The sequence below is a fragment of the Lissotriton vulgaris genome, chromosome 1_1 (assembly GCF_964263255.1).
Source record: "Lissotriton vulgaris chromosome 1_1, aLisVul1.2, whole genome shotgun sequence".
NCBI classification, from domain to species: Eukaryota; Metazoa; Chordata; class Amphibia; order Caudata; family Salamandridae; genus Lissotriton; species Lissotriton vulgaris.
In genome coordinates, this window is record NC_141685.1 from 1,621,370,974 (window position 1) to 1,621,394,592 (window position 23,619).

The following is a 23,619-nucleotide window of genomic DNA, read 5'->3' on the forward strand; positions in this document are numbered from 1 at the left end:
GGGAGCATTTTACCGATTTAACCGCTAACGAAAAATCGGGGATTTGCACAGAGCTTCAAGAGGATATTTACAACATCTAAGATGGCAGGTGAACTAGATGCTTGTCGTAAGAAGACTGCAGATAAACTATTTTTCACTAATCCGAGTACCAACATTGATGAAACACCTACCACCTCAAGCATTGGGACAGAATTAAATTTACAAACTAAACTGAAAGCACTTGAAAGACTGTATAAGAAAGAACTATCGAAATGGTGGGAAGCGGAGTCCCTACAGAGATATATTGAGGTAAAAAGGGTACCGAGTGGACTTCGTATTTTCACCATTCCCACGTATGAGGATCCGGATGCTGACATGCTCCAGGAATGGACCAATAACTCAGCAGCGTGTTCAATCACAATGATGCGCATATTGGTCAAATATGCCCTAAAAGATAGGGCAAAACTCCTGGTGGAAATAGAACAATTGACATCTGAAATTAGTTCACTGATGTCCAAGGAGGCACTGCGTTGTAGTGTATTGCGTTGTAAAGGTATCCGTTGTAAAATGACCTGCGTTGTAAAAAATCCGTGGTAATGGTATGCGTGCTAAAAGTACGCGTTGTAACATCATATATCCGACTGGATTAGCTGTGATAAAACCGACAACATCAAGCCCTGGACAAGAAGTAACAGAAAGTGATATATCCGACGGGAACGTTTCGGATGCTTCCAATCCAGAGGGCAATCAAGATGTGGTTACAGATCCAACAAGAAATCCGAATTTTTTATTACAATTTCAAATGATCAGCAAGAATCGGACAGAAATGTATCAGGATGGGAGCTCGCAAAGAGGACGAAGATGAGGCAACAGAGGCGGAATCACCGCAACAAACAAGCCAAAAAGAGGAGGTGCCGGCGCAAACAAAGCTCCAATGGGAATGGCGACACGGAGCAAGATTCAAAAATGAATATGACCGTTGTTAATCTATCACAGAGAATACTTACCCAGGATGAGAAAGACACCATGGGTTTAGGACTTTCGTTCTGTCCATCTATGAATATGAATTTTGCAGAGACACGGATTGATCTATTTTTGTTCTCAAGAAAACTGAAACTAAAAAAGTGGTTTGAAACAAAGCCTAAGTCTGGGGAAACTGTGAGTATTTCTACAACCATCAGTAATCTTGACATGAATGATGTAGAATTATTGCATGTTATTGATTCGGACTCTGGGGATGTCAACAATACTCCAGAGTGGGACATATGGGGAACTGATGTGGGAATTAATCCGGGTTCCAACTTTAAACCTAAATCAGTTTTCCTCCCAATGATCCAATGCGATGCGATTGATGTTTTTGAAAGAGGGGTTTTAAAAGATCTAACCAAAATACGCAATCATAAATTATCATGGACTAAGAAAAACCTGACCATCGAACAAATTACAGCTTTGGACAATTTAAAGTGTGACACCAGTACTGTTATCAGACAAAGTGACAAGGGTGGGAATGTTGTGGTACTAGATAAGATCAAATATCTAAATGAGGGCCTACGTCAACTCAGTGACGCTAATTGTTATTGTGAAACTGACTGTGACGAGCTATTACGATCTAACATAGCCTTTAGGGATCTATTGTTGGAGTGGAGTGATAAGGGATTATTGGAGAGGGAAGAGTTTCAATATTTATATTGTGCACATCCCAGAACACCGATTTTATATTTACTCCCCAAATTACATAAGAATCCTAATGAACCTCCTGGACGCCCCATCGTATCCTCCATTGGATCTCTTTTGGAACACACTTCAAAATATATAGATCATTATCTCAGACCCTATGTGATGGCTCTTCCATCATACATTAAAGATACCACACATTTTCTAACTGTTGTCAATGGACTACATTGGGAGACAAATTACATCTTGGTCACGTTAGATGTGAGCAGCCTATATACCAGCATTCAACACAAATATGGCCTAGAGGCAGTCAAACACTTTCTCAAAACACGATCTGTTTCTTACCTTAGACACTCTGAAATGATCATATCCATGATCGATTTCTGTCTTAAAAACAACTTTTTTTTCTTTAACGACATCTTGTATCGACAGTCACAGGGCACAGCCATGGGGACCTGCTTCGCCCCCAGCTATGCGAATCTTTACATGGGCTGGTGGGAGGAGCAGGTCGTCAGGGAAATGGCAGAATTTGACAACGTTGCCCTGTGGCTTCGATACATAGATGACATTTTTTTCATTTGGTGTGGAGATGAGGTGTCTGTACAATTATTTATTGACAAACTGAACCTCAACAATTTGAATTTGAGACTGACTGAGCATATCAGTAAGCAATTGATTGAGTTCCTGGATGTGATTGTAGAAGTTACTAATAATCAGCTTAATACCAGACTTTTTCGTAAAAAGACGGCGGGAAATAGCATTTTGAATGCCAACAGCTGTCATCCCCGCAATCTAGTATATAGCATTCCTTACGGAGAACTTCTTTGCGCTAAACGCAATTGCAGCACACAGGAATCATACAATGAGGAAGAAAAAATCATGTGTGAAAGATTTCGAAGTAGGGGTTATAGTCAGAAAATGATCAACACAGCTAGAATACGTGCTGAACAATATGTGTTTCAAGGGTTACATTACACTGAAAGGAGGTCTGTCACTCTGTCACAAGGATGGTGTCATCAGTGATGTCATGAGTGATGTCACTGACCATGTCATGAGTGATGTAATATGTGACGTCATCAGCAGTGCATTGCAGGCGCGCAAGTTATAGTGAGTCCAACTAACTATTACGTGGGAATTTCAATGGTGTTATGTCAGTAAAATTTCCAGCTAACTATAACTGGTGTGAAACCTATGGTTTTTTCAGTGAATTTCAAAGGTTTTTTAAATGCTAATTCCTAACTATAACTGGTGTGAAACCTTTGGTTTTTTCAGTGAATATATATATATATACATATTACAGTAGGTAATTATAGTTAGGATATAGTTTCCATAGGAAGAGCGTGTTTTCATTTACCAATAACTTTGAGGTTGAATTTTCAAAACTAATTTGCCACTCATTTCAGCTGCTGTCTTGAAAATTTTCAGAATGATCTATCAAGTGAGAGGCGAGAAAAAAAGGGGGTCCGAAAATGTGTTTTCCTCATGCTAATTTCTATAGGAACGTTTGACACAACTACAGCCCGAACTGCTGAATGGAATTACACCAAATTTAGCAGAAAGGTAGCTGTTGATCCAGAAAGCAACTTCTTTGTTAAATGGTGTAATTCCCTTCAGTAGTTGCTGAGTTAATCAAAGAAATTTCCAGTTGTAATTATAGGATTGTGAGGGATCCATGGCCCTTTGATCAGTAATCAGTCCCATGCGAGCAGCAGTGCTGAAACTGAGTAGAAAGCCACTCAACTAAGTGCACTAAAAGACATGAATTGGGGCGTGTACCTTTGTCTTTTCATGTTTTATAGTCACCATAAGTTAACCTTCACTTTGGAATGGCTTTGAGGCTGCCCACATGCCACTATTGTTTTCGATGTTGTGTAATGGAGCACCGAAGACAGTTTATTGTACTTTTCGGCTGGCATGATGTTTATCGACACCACTGTCTATGATAAATGGTGTATAGCAACCATTTATCTTTATTTTGGGAGAATGTCCAAATGAATTTTGGGATTTCACTTGTTGATCCTTTTTTGACTTGTATTCTTCCTTAGAGGAAGCCAAACCTACATGCACACATCTTTCAGTTGTCAGCACTGACATCACACACCCATCTTCCTCACTATTGTTTGACGGTGATGTTGAAGAACCTCTCAGTTTCTACTTTCCTCAAATGATGTTGCTGTTTACTTTGTGGGCGTAACTGCAATGCTTATGGAACTTGATAGCAGACAATTTGTCTTTTCGATGTGACGCACTGGCAGCCATTTTGTATTCACTTTTTCTCTTGCTTTGCGAATTGTTATAAAATGTTTCTCCTTCCTTTAGCATTTACATATCTGTTAAAATGCAGAACATTTACCCTCATGTGGAAAAGAAAATTCACGTAAAAAACAAAGCTTCTTTTATCTTCAGAGACATCACTTTGCGGCCTTCTACATTGTGTGTTCTCTTGCTTCTCATACTCAACGCCGATTCACTCTCAGCTCCTCTGGCCTCACTGTTAGTGGTTTGCTTGTCAGTGCGTTCATCAGCTCTGCCCGCCATAAGCACAGAATCCAGACTGAGCATTTCTCCCAGCATTTGGCATCTGAAGGAATCGGACAAACAACCATCGGTGACCAGGAGACGAATGGCTTCTTCATCATTGAATTTGTTGAAGTTACAGTGTTTGATGAGCATTTCAAGCCTTTCAAAAAATTCATTCATTGTTTCACCATCTCTCTGTCTCTACTGATTGAAGTTGTAACCTTCACAGTCAACAATGTGCATCGTATTGAATATGGTGTTCAACAATTTGGCGGTATGAAGTTTCTTCGCCTCAGCTTTTTTTTGATAATTTCTTTTACTCTGTCACCTGCTAAGTTTTTGAGATATTTGATGATCTTTTTGCCGTCTGCTTCTATCAGAGCATCAATTAAATAATCAAGAGCTTTGATCCAGACAGTCCATCTAGTGCCAATATTCTGCTACATGGCAACATCAAAAGTGGATGGAGATTTTACCAAGGCGGCAGCACCATATCAGACCCTCTCTGCAGCAGCCATGGAAGAGCTGAAAAGTTGCATGATTCTGACCACCACTTACAGCCTCTTTTGTTGGTTTGGAAGGGTTCGTCAGCCTCGTAAGCACAGCTCCCATGCTTGGTTGGGATGCTGTGCCTGGAGCTGACGTCGGATGGCCCTCTTTACTCTGGATTTTGGGTAAGTAGATGATAATTTCTTGCATCTGAGGCGTGCTTCACTTGGTGTTTCTTCACACTTGCACCTGGTTGATCTTTGCCTCTTAGTGCTTCTTTGTCACGGCCGGACTGGCACCAGTCCTGGCAATCTGCTCGGACCGCTCTGTAGCGGGGTGGTGCTAGTGATAAGCACCACTCCCACTGCACCACTTTTGCTTTTGTTACAGTTCCCGGATATTGCAGCACTGCTGCAAGACGGCCACCAGTAATGAAACCGACCCCCACAGGTCCAAGTTCGTCCCCCACCCTTTAGACCCACCAGGAAATTGCCCGGTGCCCTCTACGTCCACTCTGGCCCTGTTCTTTGGGCTTATATACTTCGGCTTGCAGCATTATCTTGCTCCTGGCTGTTGCTGCTTGTTGCGCTTTCTGTACTTGGTTGATACTGCCTTTTATGTTTCTGCACTATATAAATGACAGCTCTGTGTTAACTTGTGGCGTTATTCTCTTATCTTGATTGTATCAGCAATTATGTGACCAACGATAACTGAAACTTTCAATGGGTCCTTCATTTTCTTTGAAGGTCTCATACTGGTTGGAATGTGCTTTGACTTCACACACACCAACCATCGACTCTTCACTTCAACTGAGGCGCAAGTGGCATGCAAAAGCAGTTTGCTGGATCTCGGCAAATTCTCTGGGAGAGCACTCTTGACTCTTCGTGTTGCGGGGTTTACTTTATCCTCTATCTCGTCCCCGGTTGTGCCGTTCTCCCCATCCCGGTAGCATGTAAATAAATTACGCTACACACAGAAATCGGTATTACACATCTTTATTTCTCAGAGTGTAACTGGTAAACTGACACGAACTGAGTCATGAATTGTTTTAGTAACCACACCCAGTCACTTACATCACTAGACTACAGAGTCTGTTATGGACCATACACCTTCTTTCTACTTAAGTGCAGTATTAGAAACTCACTGAAAACACATCTTTCTAGGTAATAGCCATGAAACTAATGTAAAAATTCATACTGCAGTAGTATAAACAATTCAAATTGACCACTCTTGGGCCACACAAACCCTGTGTCGAAATTTATGAGACATACTGTTGAAATGTATAACATTGCACAGAATTCCATGTAAATTGGACGCTTGAATCCGGCTTGTACCTGCTGAATATAATAATAACTATAATAATCAGCTAGTGAATTCTGCTCTGCAGCTCGCCATTTTCCTTGAATTTCCCACATGTTTGCTTAAGAGTGACGGAAACAGACATTTTGGTCTCATTACACCCTGCCTTCGGATGCACCTCGACCCATCTTTCAGAAGTCAGCAATATTAATTTCCATTTTTCTTCTATGTAATACTACCTCATTAACTAATGTGGACTGTTCCGGCAATCCCCATTACATTCAACTAAGAAACATGTTTGTCTCTTAACGAATGTTTATAAGTGTTTTAGCACCCATAATGTGTAATGACGGGCCTTCTCATTCTGTCAGGCTGTGGGATCACCGCCAGGGTCTGAAGAGAATTTAGTCGGTGGGAAGCTGCCATTCACCCATGTGAGGACCATCTGATGGCCCTCTTGGCCTAAAAACATCTCATGCCAACTCTGTCTTCCAACCCCGCCCCAGGCCCATTAGTTCTAGGACATTCCGAGCTGGTTCTTAGAACATATTCTTTTTTATAAACAGAAGACAGCAATGATCAGTCTTGTGTTTCCCTGCTGCCAGAGAGTGCACTTATTTAATCCTGTTGAGTATGTTTTTTTTAGAGTGGCGTTAGGACTCCAATGCATAACTAGCTGGCGAGGAATCTGTCATAGGCTCCTTTTGTGCATGCATGAGATGGAGGCAGCGATGGCAGCTCAGCAATTTCTCCTCTTCTTGTTTCTGGTGCTGGCGACCAGCACGGCTGCTCCACCAAATATTGTGTTGATTGTGGCTGACGATTTGGCCTACGGTGATCTGGGCTGTTATGGTCACCCTTCCTCCTCGACTCCAAACCTCGATCAGTTAGCAGCTCAAGGTTTGAGGTTCACTGATTTCTATAGCAGCAGCTCACTCTGTACTCCTTCCAGGTAAGTGCTATTCATTTTCTAGCTCATTTCTCGTTACCACAAACACAGTAACATCCAAATCAGTTTTCTAAATTTGAGTGTGAATGTCAAGAATGTTAAGGAGCCTCCTTCCCTTCTGGGCTTGTTTTATGTGTCCACGTTACAGCTCATAATGGTGGGATGTAAAGCTCATGTGTAAACATTTAAACTTTAATGGTTTCTTAATTAGCTATGTTTTTCGGTAAACAATTACATTGATTTTCAGTGGTGATTTGTTAGATCAATAGGTTTAATTTCAGATCGAGCAGTTGGCTTCGGGGATCAGACTTAACGCCGTTTAAAGGAATCATGGTGCCTGACTATAAACCAAGGGGCTTATTTATGAGCCCGTGCGTCACTTTTGCGCTGCCGGTGCATCACTTTTTGTGACGCACCAGCAGGGTAAAAAATGCGGCATGTTGCGTCATATTTACAAAGTGACGCATCTTGGTAGATGTGTCACTTTGTAAACCTATGCGCCACATTATACCTGCGCCAGGTATAATGTATGCAGAGGGGGCGTCCTGATGCAAGTAAACTATGTAGAAGTGACGCAGTGAAATCTATGAGATTTCACTGCGTCACTTCTAGGACGCAAATGCGTCAATATCTTACGCCTGCCTCACAGCAGTTGTAAGACTGACACAGGCACATTTGAAATGGGACTTGCCCATTTGAAATGAACCATTGATGGTGTTGCATCACTTTCGGGACCCACTCCAGCAATGTCTCATTTTTGCACCTACAGATACGTCAGAAATATTTGTGACATGATACGTCATACTGTAAATATGACGCATCCAGCATGTCGCAAGGAGGGCGCAATGAGAAGTGACGCATTGCTGTTTTCAGGCAGGATGCGTCACTTTTCACAAATGAGGCCCCCAATATTTATGGGGTATAAATTATATCAATGTGTTCCTGTTTACATTCTAGACTATAGCATTTTAACAGTTTTCCTTACTTTTTTAATTAGGTTGTGTAACTAAGGAGAATATGTTTGCAGGTCATGTACAGAAAAAATAAAACATGACCCATTAATTGTCTCTATTATACAGTGACTAAATATGGTCATTCAGTTCAATGCAATTTCATTTTTATTCGGCTCATAAAACCATAAAAATCAATAATATACAACCATTGTATCATAGCAGTTGTGTACTGAGTCAATTGCATGAGTTAATTCATGAAGTGACGTGCAGTGAAAAAGTTAATTAGCAGCAACAAACAAGTATTCCGCGGGGGCGTGGCTAGCAGCCAAGCATGGCGGCAGCATAGCGTGAGAGCTCCTGAGGGCACTGCGGCCTTATCATAAATCCGACACACAAATCCGATACACTGCTCACCTGAAGCGGCGGCGATCGGGTCCGGGCACGAAGCGGTGTCACCGGACCAACTTTCGGCTAAAACTGAAGACCGGAGCCCGCCTGATTCCACACAAACGCATCTGGGCCTACACGCAGGACGAAAGCACCGGCCTTGCGTAGCACACCGACCCCGGCGGAAGTGAGACCGGGCCAGCCTGGATGAGCGGACACGTCCCGGCACCCGCCCGGCAGAGCAAAATAGCCACCTGGGACTCCGCATAGTGGCGTCGCTCCACGGGACACATACAGGCGTCTGAACACCGCTCGTGTAGGACTGGCGTAGAGAACAGACACGAGTGAGAACCGGTGCGGCGAGAGCGCACTACGCAGCGGTAATCCCCCCCCCCCACCCCCCGGAGGCCTAACGAACTGCACGGGACGGCTGCGGCGATCTTCACGCCTCAATTGCCCGCGAAGACGGAGTGGGCGCAGATACACGCCCCGACCAGAGGTGAGAAACACAGGTACCCCCGGGGGACAGTGGTAAATAGTGGATCCACGCAGAAACTCACAGAAGGGGCTCGGGGCTCACATACTAACCCAGAAGCGTCAGCAGCCCCGGCACAGTGGGGACGCAGGACATATTCACCAAGCGGGAGCGCTTACCAGCCTGCCTGGCCTATAGGTGGTGTTGTAGATGCCTTGAAAAGACCCTCCGCCATCCGATGTACACGAATGATGTGGACCAGCCCAGATGACCCAAAATAGAGGCCGCCGGAACCGTCCCTGCTCAGGGAGGAATCACTGAAAGGCGAGAACGCAGAACACGAGGCGCGGCCTGCAGTGAGACGAACCGCAGCACACGCCGCAATCAACGGCGATATCACGCGCCACAAAAAAGGCTTGTATGGCCTGTACAGAAGGCGGGAGATAGTACTCAGCTGGTCACGCGCCAGCCTACTGCTCCCTGAATAGTAGCTACGAGCCGCGGAACACGACGAAGCGCTGATCACGACTCAGCAGGGAACGACTCCGGCTTCCACGAGCCCCGGAACCATGGCGGGCAAAGGCACTAGGAGTGGATCCACGCAGGCCAAGTTGGATAAATTTGCCTACGGCCAGCAAGGTCAGTCGCACAATACAGGGCGCAACTCCACGGGTAATACCCAAGACGCGGAAGGGACAAAAAAAGTAACGCTGGAGGATATTATGAGAACCCTCTCAGAGGTAAAAACTACAGTGGGCGCCATCTCCTCTGAAGTCACGCTGCTGCGAGCGGACTTCCACAAATTGGCTGAAAGAGTATCCCAGGTGGAGGTGGTCACGAAATCTCTTGTGGAAGATACATCAGACCTGCAGGTGGCCATGGAACGCATGCAGAAAGTCACCAAGCTCCTGCAAGACAAGCTGGGCGACCAAGAAGGGCGTTCGCGACGAAATAACGTACGCATCCTTGGACTTCCGGAGACGGAGGGGAAGGGGGCCATGGACCTCTACATAGAGGATCTCATTAAGAACAAACTGCAGCCCAAAGGCCTGTCCCACTTCTTTTCCGTGGAGAGGGCGCACAGGGTTCCGGGAGGGCCGCCCAAGACAGGAGCAGCACCAAGGCCTGTGCTGGCCAGGCTTTTCAATTTTAGGGACAGGGATGCGATCCTACAAGCAGCAAGAATCTCACCACCTGTTAGGATCCAAAATGCAACCTTGGCTTTCTTCCCGGACTACACGGCAGAGGTGGCCAGACACCGTAAATCATTCACGTAGGTGAAAAAAGCACTACGGGACAGAGAATTGCCATACTCCATGCTGTTTCCTGCTAAATTGCGAATTGTGGCCGATGGAAAGACATGGTTCTTCGACACGCCGGAAATTTCACAAGAATGGCTGGATGGCTGGAGGCAGGTAGGACAGCGGCATCGCTCACATCGGGATCGACCTACTCATCGTAACGATAAGACAATGAACAGTCAGACCTCCCACTCACCCCGTCAAGGAGGCGCGGAAGAAACGGAATCTGACCTTGAAAGGGACCCGCTTGACTCTGGACAACCGGCTCCGGTCTGAAGGCAGACTGTATCTGTACAGAACTGATTGTGGCACGAGGGGCCTTGGACCTGGCGTAGCTGAGTAAGGTGGGCACAGTCAGTGCCCGTAAGGGACTCACCAACCCCACGAGCAAGTAAGATAGTTGGGGAAGGACTAAAGCACTCTGCAAAGTTGTGGAAACGGGCGGGGGTTTGTCCGTGGAGCAGGGTAGCAGGGAGGGGGGACGGGGATAAAGTTTTCTTGTTAGTGTTCATGTTTTTGTTCATAGTCATCATTCAGCCCTCGCATTATACTACCACCCCGAGTATCGGCATACTCCTACACAGTGTAGCACAACGCAATACATGCACTAACCCTATGGACGCACTACGTGCGACGCTCTCACACCGACTCAATGGCCAGGCCGCTTCATAACACGCCCGCTGAGGGCTCCCCTGTGACTATGGGGGTGCCCCCACTGCGCATGCTAACCTGGAATGTCAGAGGCCTGGGGGACAAAATAAAAAGAGGCTTGGTACTGCAGGCCATAAAGCGGCAAAGCCCGGATCTGGTCCTACTACAAGAAACCCACCTTGCGGGGACAACCTGCAAAGCACTTGATAGGCGCGGCTATGCAATGGCAATACATGCGGAATTCACTTCCGGCTCCAGGGGGACAGGGATACTAATGAAAAAATCATCTCCCTTTATCATAACACACCGCGTGGCGGATGATCAAGGTCGCTTCGCTGCAGTGCATGGCCAATGGGAGGGCAGACCTCTCAATATAGTATCTGTATATATCCCCCCGGCACTACACTCCGTGGCCCTGCCTGCACTAGGCAAATTCCTCCTTGACCTCCCTGAAGGGGATACGATTGTGGGGGGGACCTCAATGCAATCATAGATCCAATAATGGACACCTTTCCCTCTAGAGCCCGATCACGAGGAACTACATCGCTCTCGGATTTTTTAGAAGCCCTGGGCATTGTGGACATCTGGCGACATCTGCACCCCGAGGATACTCAATACACTTTTTACTCAGCCGTCCATAATAGTTTATCTCGCATAGATTACTTTCTATCCCTGGGGTTAGAACTGGGGATGGTGGATAAAGTGGACATCCTGCCCAGAGGCATTTCTGACCATTCACCGATTACTTACCACCAGGGAAAAAAAATGCACAAGGATCTACCCAATATACCCAAACTTTTTAAAAGTCCCGAAGATCCGGAAGAAACTTAAACTAGTAACAACGCAATACTTTGCTGAGAACACAGAGACGGTGGCCTCGCCATCAATCTTGTGGGAAGCATACAAAACAGTCCTCCGGGGGGGCGGCTATAGCAGCAATAACGGGGCACAAACGGGATTCCCGGAAAGAACTCACAGAGTTGGAACTAGCGCTCAACGACGCCAACAATGCGCACATGGCAAACCCCTCCCCGACCACAACACACACACTCATGATTCGGCAACAGCAATACCAGGCTCACCTTAAGGTGACAGAGAAGGGGTACATCGCAAACACTAAACATAGAATCTATGATGTGGGGGACAAAGCGGGGAAAATGCTGGCATGGTTAGATAAGAGAGGGGGTGGAGCGAAAGGCATTCAGAGACTACACACGGAGGAAGGACAGGAGCTGACACACCCAGAGGAAATAGTATGCGCCTTGGCTCAGCATTATCAGAAAATATACACCCCAGACCATGTAGTCACAGAGCAAATGGCAGCGGCATCACTGGCGGACATTGCCGTCCCCAGCATAACGCAAGAAAATATGCGAGCCCTAGAAGTAGATCCGACAGAAGAGGAAATTCAGCTGGCAATTCAGGCACTACAGTCTGGCAAAGCACTGGGTCCGAATGGGATACCCGTGGAATGGTTTAAGTCCATGGCTCCGGAGCTCAGTACACCACTGCTGGCCATGTATTTAGAAAGCAGGGAAAAGGCGGAATTACCACTGGATCAACGCACGGCCACGATTGTGGCGATACCTAAGCCAGGGAAACCCCGACTGAATGTACCTCATATCGCCCGATATCGTTGCTTAATATTGAGGCCAAGGTGCTGGCTAAGCTTCTGGCCAACCGTTTGCTGCCGCACCTAAGTACCCTGATCCACCCTGACCAGTCAGGTTTTATGCCTCACCGGAGCACGGCACTGAATCTCCGGAGAGTTCATGGAGTGCTGGCCCGTTCACACCTCCTCTCGGAGAAGGCTGTGATTTTCTCCCTCGACGCCAAAATGGCTTTCGACCTCGTGGAATGGGAATATCTCTTCATGGTACTCACACGTATGGGATTCGGGCCGAAGTTTATAGCTTGGATAAGATTGCTCTATACAAAGCCGGTCGCACAAGTAGTGGCTAATGGCCACATATCACCAAGGTTCCAATTAGGCAGGGGAACTAGACAGGGTTGCCCCTTGTCGCCCTTGCTCTTTGCGCTGGTGCTTGAGCCCCTGGCGACTCAGATCAGGACTACGCCCTTATTTAAGGGCATTACATGGGAGGAGGGGTGGGAGGACAAAATCTCCCTATACGCCGACGACATGCTCATCTACATGACTGCACCTGACGACGGAATCCCAGCCCTGCTGGAACTCTGTAACACACACGGGAACTCGTCGGGCTATACCCTGAATTGGTCGAAATCTGTCATATACACACTGAAAGGCCCGGCACCGAGATTGCAGGCTGACTGTCCCCTGGCTACGTCAACGACCTCCTTCAAATACCTAGGTATTGTCATCACGAGTAATGAAACGGACTTCTTTGCCAGTAACTTAAAACCGCCTATAGATCGCCTACGTGCGGACGTTAAACATTGGGCGGCCCTGCCCCTGACCCTACAGGGAAGGGCAGCCTTATACAAAATGATGGCACTCCCAAGGCTCCTATATGTCTTGGAAAACACCCCACACCTAGTACCACCACGATATTTCAAACAAATCGTAGCGCTGGTCTCTACCTTGCTCTGGGATACTGGCCCGGCACGTATAGCATACGACAAATTGGTTAAAAGCTGGTATGAGGGAGGAATAGCACTCCCTAACATTCAGCTATATTACTGGGCGGCCCAGCTTAAAGTAATTAATCATTGGATCCACACCCCGAAAGAGGACCCAGCTTATCGGGCAGACTGGTCACAGCTTGGGACGGACTGTATGCTATCAGTACTATACAATAAATCGCAACTTAAAAGTCTAATCGGTCCAACACAACACACGGCGGCCCTATGGCACATGGCACAGGCACGACTGGGCTGGGCAGGAAGAATCACCAAAATGACACCATTGTGGGACACGAAAGCATTGGGAAACCTCAGAGGGTGTAAGGGATTTGCGCGGTGGGACTCCATAGGCATTTCTACGGTGGGGGACCTCTGGGACAAAGACACGGTAATACCATTTCCACACCTACAGCAGCAATATAACCTCGGACCCACGGAAACATTCAGATACGTACAAATTAGGCACGCATTACTCCGGGCGATTCCTGAGGGTACGACTCTGCCGGAATCCTCACCATTAGAAGATAGACTACTAACAGAATTCATGATCCAAAGCGCGACCTCACTCACATATAAAAAACTGATCAATAACCTGAAGGACCCCACACTGAAACTTAAAGAAAAATGGGAGGGAGAAATAGGTGAGGCGGATGAATCTGAATGGAATGAGGCGTTGGCCTCCCCAAGAGAGGTTGGGATCTCGACTAAGTTCAGACTGGTGCAACTCAAAATTTTACACCGCATCTACTACACCAGGACGCTACTCCACAAAATACAGAGAGCGCCACATCCCTTTTGCTTGAGAGGCTGCGGGGAGGAGGGGACACTATTTCATACATTATGGGAATGCCCACAGATACGAGAATTCTGGAGGCAGATACTACGCACGATCTCCCAGACGCTTAAAACTTCCGTGTTGCCTGAACCACGCAAATGCCTTTTGAACATCTGGGACCCCAATGACCTGGGTAGATATGAACTAATTTGGGCAACACTGGCCATGACAGTGGCCAAGCGAGATATTGCGCAGAAGTGGGGCGCTCCAGAACTACCCACCGCGAGCAGGTGGGCTAAAAACATGGACATCCTGATGGTTACAGAAAGGGCAGTATATGTCCTACGAGCGGCGCCCCGCAAATGGAACAAGGTATGGGCAGCGTGGAATATATATAGGGGGGAGATCTGTGACCCTTTGCCAGAGGGGGACGACCTAGAATCCGAAGGAGAGGATGAGTAAAAGATAGGAACGGGGGTATTAACCTCAGTGGACCAAATGCACAACGGTTTTTGCGCTAACCTGGCTAAGTAACGACGAGAGAACTAAGGGAATTCCTGATTGGGAAAGTGGGTGAAAACACACTGGCAATGATGACACATGTTTGGGGGGGGGGAGGGGTGTTTGTTCATTCTATAGTATAAAGGTAATGTTAATGTTGAACAAAGCATAACGGGGGGAAAATGTAACGAACTACAATGATTACGACTAGACCACACGGAAGCGTATTTAAGGGTTTTCAAAGGTTTACTACATCACAGTTTATGCTTATGTCATGAATGCTGCCACATACGAAGAGATATATGTACAAAATGTAACCCTAACCACATGACTGTACGATACTAAATGCATATTATGCCTTCATGTCAATAAAGATTTTTTTTTAAAAAACAAGTATTCCGCTATTAAAAATTGGAATCATAAGTGACATGCGTAAAAAAGTTACAGTTTTAAAACTACCAAAAAAAAATTGTCTGGCCCACGTGTTTAATACTCAATATCTAAAGCCTATCAGAAAGACTAAAACAAGTTAAATAAATAAATCACAGTTAAAACCTTACTTGCCCACCATATTCCTGAGTCTTACTGCGGCCGAGATGAATTTGTGGACTGTTATACAGACATATTTCATTTGCAGAAGTTAAAAAAATAAAGAAGACTGGTCTGCACCGACTAATGTTCCAGGACCTAAGTAATGGAACTAAAAATGGTTTCCTTGGTAAAATATACAGTTTGCAAAAAAAAAAGAAATGTTATATAGATAGATCTGACTGGAAGTCACACGGGTATAACTCAAAGCGTAGTTCTCCATGGATGTCGCTTGGATAGGAGATCATTAGATAGGCTATATTAAATCTAAATCTATGCAGCTGGACTCTCAGGTGATGATGTGGTAGAAAATAAAGGTAGGGCTCCGTAAAATCTGCAGAAACTAAAATTTGATGAGCAGCCACTCTCTTCTTGTTAAGCTCTTGGTATTCCCTTCGCCTTAGCCACATAGTGAAGAATTCCGTTTTAAGTTCAGCTTAGGCTATGGCGGTAACAACCCATTGGCTATTACAAAGTTGAGGCCTCCCTAAAACATTAACTTGATCTATGACATTTCTCAGGCACAGGATTCTGTGAGCATTATCAAGGCATTAGCAGTCAGTGATTATGTCCTGGTTAAGAAGGGTTTCATGTTTGGATCATATGGAGAACCATAACTTACGTGGGACGATCTTAATACATTCCTCCAGAAACGGTAGGTAGGCTTAGCTCCATGTGGCATGCATAAGTGGCCACACTAGTAAGAACAGGTTGCAGTTGTCTCAAAAACATATTCTCACTATCCTGCAAATGCGAAATACTCCAATACCCCCATTTGCCTACACCATACATCTAAACTGAACAACATCGGCCTTTGTCGAAATTTACCATCACGTCTGGGGGTTTAGAGCCTAACTTCAGAGTGAACCTAAAAATTGCCTCCATTGTTTGTTCAAATTGCGTTTTCCTAATTTTCATAAAATGCACCCAGTTGCATTTGTTATCAAAGGGTACCCCAGTACTTAAAAGTAGGAATGCAGAGGAGTTCAATGCCGTTGATATAATGGGATTTCAAGTTTTTTGAGGCCCAACCTCAGACCATAGTGTGCAACTTGCCTATAGTGGTCTTCAATCCTAGTTCCCTTGTGAACAGGGCAAATCTATCCAGTAATCGCTAGAGACCCACACCAGTTCTTGACAGTAAGATACAGCCATCCACGTATAACAGTGCAGGGGGACTCCGGGCGCATCCACCTTCCCTAGTGTTAGGAATGTATCATGGTCATTAATGTATAAACAAAAAAGAAAGGGAGCCAACACACAACCTTGCCTCACACCACTCTTGATCTTAATCAGGGTAATGCATTACCATTTGGTCCATACCTCATACACCCAGTCACATCTGCATGTAGTTGGCTTCCTGCCTTATGGCAGACTTCCTTTTAATGATCACCAGTTGTAGTTCAATTTACATAGTTTCACTTCCTCCGCATCCCTAGGTGTCTGCTTGAGGACATAAATAAGACATCTCTGTGCCTGAGAGCAAGGCCCGTTGAACCAGTTCTGATGGCTGGGCTGCCTGCTCGTCTTTGTAAGTGTTAAGAGGTCAGTCACAGTGTCACAGATCACATTATACACCCATAACATTCATAAAGGTTCCATCTCAATCTCCAAACGCATCTACATCTGCTCCCCATTTCTGGCCTGAGGCTCAGCTAACAAGCGCCTAGAGCCCATAGTTGTCAATTTGTGGAGGATGCTCTTGTTATTGCTTACCACTATTGATAAAATGGAATGAACAAACTGGTAAGTGATGTAGCTCACAGGCAGACATAGTACCAAAGGGTTATTTATTGTCACTCATACAGTTCTGTAAGCCAGAAAAATTGACAACCTTTATTTCTACACCTCTCTGAAATGGCAGTAAAATCAACCATACTGCCTGAGCCCCAGCCAGTGAAAGTAATTTTTTTATGGACTGATGCGTTTTCATGCAAGCACAAAGGAGTCTTTGCTCATAATTGTGTTTAGGGCATTACCACATGAGTTATGTTCAAAATGCAAATAATCATCATTAACACATCCCATCGCACCACAAACAGAATTTCTAGAAATTGGACAAATTCATGCAAATAACTAGGACCCCGTGCAATAATTTGCGATTTATAGTGCAGGGCAATAACATATTTAAGGGTAAATCACTAGGCAGTCATGTGGTCAAGATCAGTCAAAGACTCATATCAAGAACAAACATGATGTAATTAGCTCAGCGTCATCAACAGCATTACTCCAAAAAATATTCCATTTTAATATTAATCTCATGTTAAAAACATTTCTGGACATATATGTATATATAACACATCAATGCTATAGAGCAAACAACATACAATAAATAAAAAGACAACATGAATATAATACAAAATAACATACTTCATAAAATCCACATATAAATCTGACAAAAAATGTATTACGTTTGATAACGTAATTACAAAGACAGATGTGACTGAACAGTGGCTATGAGATGGATCTTCTTCAAAACGCGTTTCGGCTCAAACTGTGCCTTCATCAGGAAAAGCCACAAATAATATCCTATGAAGGGAATTAAAACCATATCAGATACAATAATATGACACTGAGTTTCAAAATTTACAAAAATCTATGATCAAGCCAGCAGTTAAAATCTCCCCCAGTTTACCACAAGGTCCATCTTAAGCTCGCTCAATGCCTTGCTAGGTGTCCGATCAAGAGAGTCTACATTATCTGTGTTATAAGAATTAAAATGATTGTGATAAAAATTGATAATGACATTCATTTTCCTGACAACAGACAGCAAACATATAATTTGAAAATATGGTGATTCAAGATAAGTTTTGAGAATCGGTCTATGTAGGGAAATAGAGACCAGAGTTGTTCCTCTGCCCTCTATGGTACCCCAGTTCAGAGTAAACAGCCAGGTTGACACTGAGAGTAACCCATCGATTTGTACTGTACAAGACCAGGTCTCTTGCAGGCACAAATTATGAAATTTCTTTGTCTGTTCATTCAATTCTGCATTGTCCAATTTATAACAAAGGCCAGCCACATTCCAAAACAGACAGTCAAATCTGACACAGATGCTTCTGTCTGTGTAGAAGTATATAGTACATTCCCAGATCCATGCTTTATCCCTTATGTAGGAGAGTAGGGTCTGCAATCCTATGGTCACCCCCGATTTTTGCTTTTTGCTTCACTGGTTTACGACTTTCCCTGGCTGTAGGCCTGCTAATCAGACCCACAGCCTAGCTGTTCCCTCTCTAAATTGACAACCATGTACCTTAGGTGCATTTACCAATTGGTACTGGGCCACCTTATCAGTCCCTGTACAGTGTACCATAGGTACCCAGGGCCTAGGTGTACCCAGGGCCTACCAGGGGCTGAAGCATGTATTATGCCACCCCTGGCTGGCCATCTAAACAGGCACATCTGGCTGCACGACAGCTGGGGCAAGGTGGTGTAATCAACCTTTGCTTTAGATATAGTATCCCTATATCTAACCCTAAAATGGACACATATATTCCTATCAGTCACTCCTATGGCAGGCCTTATCAATCCTGAAGGCAGAGTGCTTGGAATTATGTGAGATGGTGCTCTGGCATGAGCTGAGCCCGTTTGCAGCTTGCGGAACCAAGTCCTAATAGCTGTTCCATGATAACGCTATACCATATACTCTTAAGTGCATTATGAACCTCGCGGTCAAATGCTAACTTTGGTATAGCATTATCAAAACATGTCGAGTAAGGTGTCATACGAATTGGAATACTACCCCCTCGCCAATTCTGGCGACGGGGGTAGCATTCCACCCTTCTAGAGGGACACGACATGTATGTAACTGTGAACCCCGGTTAAAGTTAACTCGAGCCTCAGCATCACAAAATGGATGCTGCCACCACAGACACAAGTCTGACCTCCTGCTGCTGGGAGTCCTTCCAGCGAGGGAGGCTTGGAAAAAGGGTTTCCTGCCTTGGGAGGTGCTAGCACCACCCCAGAAAGGATTTTGTATATTAGGTAGGACAGGGCTCAAAGGAATGAGACATGCCTGGGGCACACAAGGTGCCCTGTGCATACACCGGTCAGAACCAGTTCCTGGGGCACTCCAGCTCCAGAGCTGGTGCAAGACCGGACAAAGGAAAGGGGGTGTAACCACCCCCCTTCCTGGTCCCACCCAGAGGAGGGACCTAGTCGTAGTGCAGCCCCCTTTAGCTGAATAAAGGTAGGAGCTGGTCCCATTCCAAATCAGATTAATCTTGACAACTTCCACGAAGAAACTCTTGACCTTCGACCTCCTGAACATCAGAAGACTGAAGAATCTCCCCTATGGTCAGGGAGGGACCATCCTGCTTCGCAGGCACCATCAAGCTACTGTGCGGTTTGCTGCAAGTCCTTCCATCCGGAATCCGAGGACTCAGCTCCACAAGACCCGGCCCTCCAGACTTCTCTGACCTCTACCCACATCCACAGCACAGCTGGGACCCGTGGGTGCGATGAGCAACGTGGAGACGGCCATCTTGAGAAACCTGCACAGCGCTTCCAGCACGACCGCCGAGGGATCCTCGAGTGAGTGCATTGGGGTCTGAGAAGCCCCACACCGACGCAGCTCCTGCACCAAAGACCAGCCCCCCAACATCCACGAGATCTGCGTGGGGCCCTTTTGCCTGGTTGCTGCTTTTCCTGTTGTCTGGTCACTTGCCGGCTGGCTTGTGACCTCTGAGACAATGAGCCGAAGAAACCAACACCGCTGGTCTGGTCCCCCAGACTGGCCATTGCTTCCTTGTAAAAGAGGAGCACCCCGGACCCTCCTGGTCCGCACCAGACGCCATCTTTGTTCCACAGCGTGGCTTGCATTAGCCAAGGCCTGTTGACCAGATCGACGATCCAACACCGCCAACAGCAGCAGACTATGTGGGACAGCTCGTGCCTCCAGCCTGGTTGTGAAGAGCAACTCCTGGTCCGTGCAGCTACAGAGAGAAGCGACCCTTCCTTCACCTGACTGCGGCGACAGCATCTGGTTCCCTCCTGGTTCCAGCACCGTCACTGGCTAGTGACTCTGTCTCCTTCCCTTTCAGGACTCCTTCTTCTGAGTTCCATCCTTGGAACCACCGGACTCCTCCATCTGGCTGCCTGCCAGCAACTCCTTGTTTCAGGCATCACCGGGATCAACGCAGCAAACCCGACGCAACTTCAGCCCTATGCACCCGCAGCCTGTGGGTTAGGTAACTAAAGCTTCTAGGTGCTGAAGTCTGTGTTCACTCTCCTAGTGTCCAGGTCCACTGTTGTTTTCCCTCCATCCAGCCGGGTTCGTCCGGAATCCGTAACTTTCTAAACTTTCTAAACTGTAAGATCCATAGACGTTGGTACGCATCCCGCGTGAGAGTTCCCACTCTGCACGTGAGTCCCGTGGGCCTCCTGCTCCTTACTTACCTAGTTTGTAGCGTAGTCCCAGCGATCCTCCAGCCTCTGGATCTCCTTACAGAACTTTCTTTCCTCGCATTCCATTGTTTTGAGTATATGGTTTGTCGTGCCCCTAAGGCGCACTTGTAAATATTGTGCGAACTCGTATTTCCTTTTTAGTATTGTCATGTGCTTAGCCCTCTGACCTCATAAAGAGTTCAGAGGCTTATGTTAGTTAATAAATATCTGTTTATTTTCATAACAACTTGTGTGGTGTCCTTTCATTTGGTATTCAAGGGGTTATATGTGGTAAAACAGCTGGCTTCACATGCCACTCAGAGTTTAGCCTAAAGACTGCTTTTGTCCACGCTACTAGGATAGCTGGTCTATAAGGTTGATTTACAACCAATCACCATAAGGGTTGTTTGGACTGATACAAGGTGATCACTAGAACTAGTGAGCATCATATATCAGGCCAACTTCTCACACCTTAGACCATTTTTCCGCCGGTTCAGAGCTTGCTTCTAGTCCCTCCTGCATGCATGAAATTCCTGTTTACATCAGCGCACTTTGTGTAGGGCATCTTTTAGTCTCCTATGCACCTTTGAGCACATTAGGTCAAACCAACCTTTCATCTTACGTGGTGAATATATCCTAATAACAGATAGGCCATCTTTGACCACTTTCGTTATTAACTGAAAAGCCCCTATGACTTTAACAGGGTTGATTGTATCATCTAGTTACACCCCAAATGCCTCTTTTGCGTATTTAGCTGTTCTAAAAATGTATTAGGCTCAACTTGAAACCGTTTACACTGGCAATGTGAATATTCGACAACATGAAAGTTATCAGTCTCAATGAAATTAGCATTATCATTACGAGCAGAAAATGGTTGTTTGTCGAGTTGTGTGCAGTAAAATGTGTAATACTAACAGAATATTGTTTGGGAAATAGTATATAGTCTATAAAAGAATTATCAGCTCTCCCATTAAAGGTACAATGAATGGTACTGGCGGAGTGCATAGTTCATTAGAGAAAGCCAAATCATTTTCAAACAACAAATCATTTAATTTTTCTCTGAAACAATTTTTTGAAAATGAGTTTGGTCAGTGTAATCAATACTTGTTAAACCACATATCTTTTTAGATGGATTTGAACACAACTTGATATTAAAGTCCATGTCCCAGAGTATAAACAAATCATTTGTGGTACCATTACAGATTGGCCCAAAATCATTGCCCAGTTGCCGAAGGGCCGAACTTATTTCAGGCATTGAGGCATTTTTATAAAATGTAACTAATGCTAACAGGTAATGAGATGGAAATTCAATGGTGTTAAATTGATAATACACTTTGGACACCACTATGGTTATATTGGTACAACGCATATAATTAAAAACACAAATACTAAATCCCCCCTTTGGTCTCCCAGAGCTGGATGGCACAGCTGGTACATGATAAGTCCTATACCCATTGACATATATGATCCACCGCTCAAGTATCCTGGAAACAGAGAATGTGGAAATTGGTAACAAATTAGACCCATTCTACAGCCATATCTTTTTTTACATAGGCATGCCACATTCCAATATAAGACCTCAGTGTAAACAGGTTTAAGGGTTCCAGGGGGGCTGGTTTCAGTGTTTGAAGATACAGTTAAGTTATGTGTCGCTGGAGGGATGGCAGAGGGAGGTACATTTTGGTGGCCTTCAGTGGAAGCCAGCAAAACCATCACCAGTGAGCCCAGAAGCCAGAAGAAACAAAGGGTTCCACAGCGAGTCAATCTACTCTATTTATTTTATTTAAAAAAAAGACAGAGGAATAAAGGACTAGTCCTGATCCCCTGAGGTAATATGCTTAATCAAAAGGAACTAGTCTAGCTAGACATGATGGGAGTCACAAGGGTGTATGATTGATGATGTATATTTAAGGAAAAGTGTATTTCCTTTTTATAAAGCCCTCACCCACCAACCTAGTTGGTGGCATGCTTCATCATCGGGCCCCCCGATGACACCGAATTTGTCCCGGGTCTACTTCTACGCCTGTATTACAGCAGAGCAGGTGTGGTACTGAGTGTGCAGTGTTGGTGAGGTGAGAAGTGAAAGGTTTAAAAACTGTTCAGTGGTCCCATATACCCTAAGGATTTACTTTAATGTTTGGGCCTCTGGCAGTAGTAAAAGAAAGGCGTTGGATGTAGGTTGAGTGGTATTTAGGGTACTCCTGCATCCACAATCTACTCCTTTTAACATTGCCAGATTATCAAATAAGTTCTTAGTCGTGACTGCATAAGACAACCCTGGAGGACAACCAGAATTTAATTCACCAAGCAGTCTGGGTACCTCCATCTTACTTGCTGGTTGTTAGAAATAACCAAGCGGTAACAATGTAATATGAAGACGGGACACTATAAGGCTACTAGCTCTACTTAGTATCCATCTAGTTTTAAATGACATGAACACACAATCCCCCTGTAAAACTTTACGGCCCGTCCAACCGAACGTACTCTTCTGACTATCTTAATGTTTGCAAAAAGGGCCTGAGTTAGCCCTGTTTTGTTGCCCACCCAATGCAGCAATTTATTTCTTAGTGAGTCCCATGATTAAATTTCTAAGGATGATAGAATTGGAACATTGGCAAAGATCACCACGTAAGGCATTGTGGCAGGAGGTAAGTCGAGAAAATCAGGTATAACTCACAAATCAGCCGCTGTCATACTTGTAGAGGTATGAGATGTTACAGGGAGGATTAATTCATCCGAGTTGTGGTCCCTACTTGACATATGTGAAGGCAAATAGGGGTGAGATTACTGAACCAGCAGTACATTTAAGCAACTGTTAGGCCAGTCTTTGTTAGCCCCATAGGAGACAGCAATACCGCAGTAGAGCCCCGCTGATTAGTAGTAGCTACACCATCTACCTAAGTATGACCCCCGGATACCTCAGGCAATTTCTGGTTGGTGGGTAAAGAATGCTTGGCCTTCAATAGATTCAAGCAGGTAGAAGCCAAACCTTCCACTTGATTGAGTCTAGCAGTCAAAGAGCCCAACATGGACCTCACAAAGGTATCCAGTGATTTCACCATGGAGGTTGGAGTTTTAGATCACCAGGA

At 45.2% G+C, this 23,619-nt stretch overlaps 1 protein-coding gene across 1 annotated transcript in view; it reads left to right on the forward strand.

Annotated features, from left to right (window-relative positions):
- The first annotated feature begins 6,680 nt into the window (after positions 1–6,680).
- The window catches only part of LOC147750914 (arylsulfatase A-like), a 272,329-nt gene continuing 255,390 nt past the window's right edge, over positions 6,681–23,619 (forward strand). The window contains exon 1 of the mRNA XM_086937303.1: positions 6,681–6,913. Coding sequence (XP_086793429.1) covers positions 6,681–6,913 — 233 coding nt within the window. The remainder of the gene's footprint in view (positions 6,914–23,619) is intronic.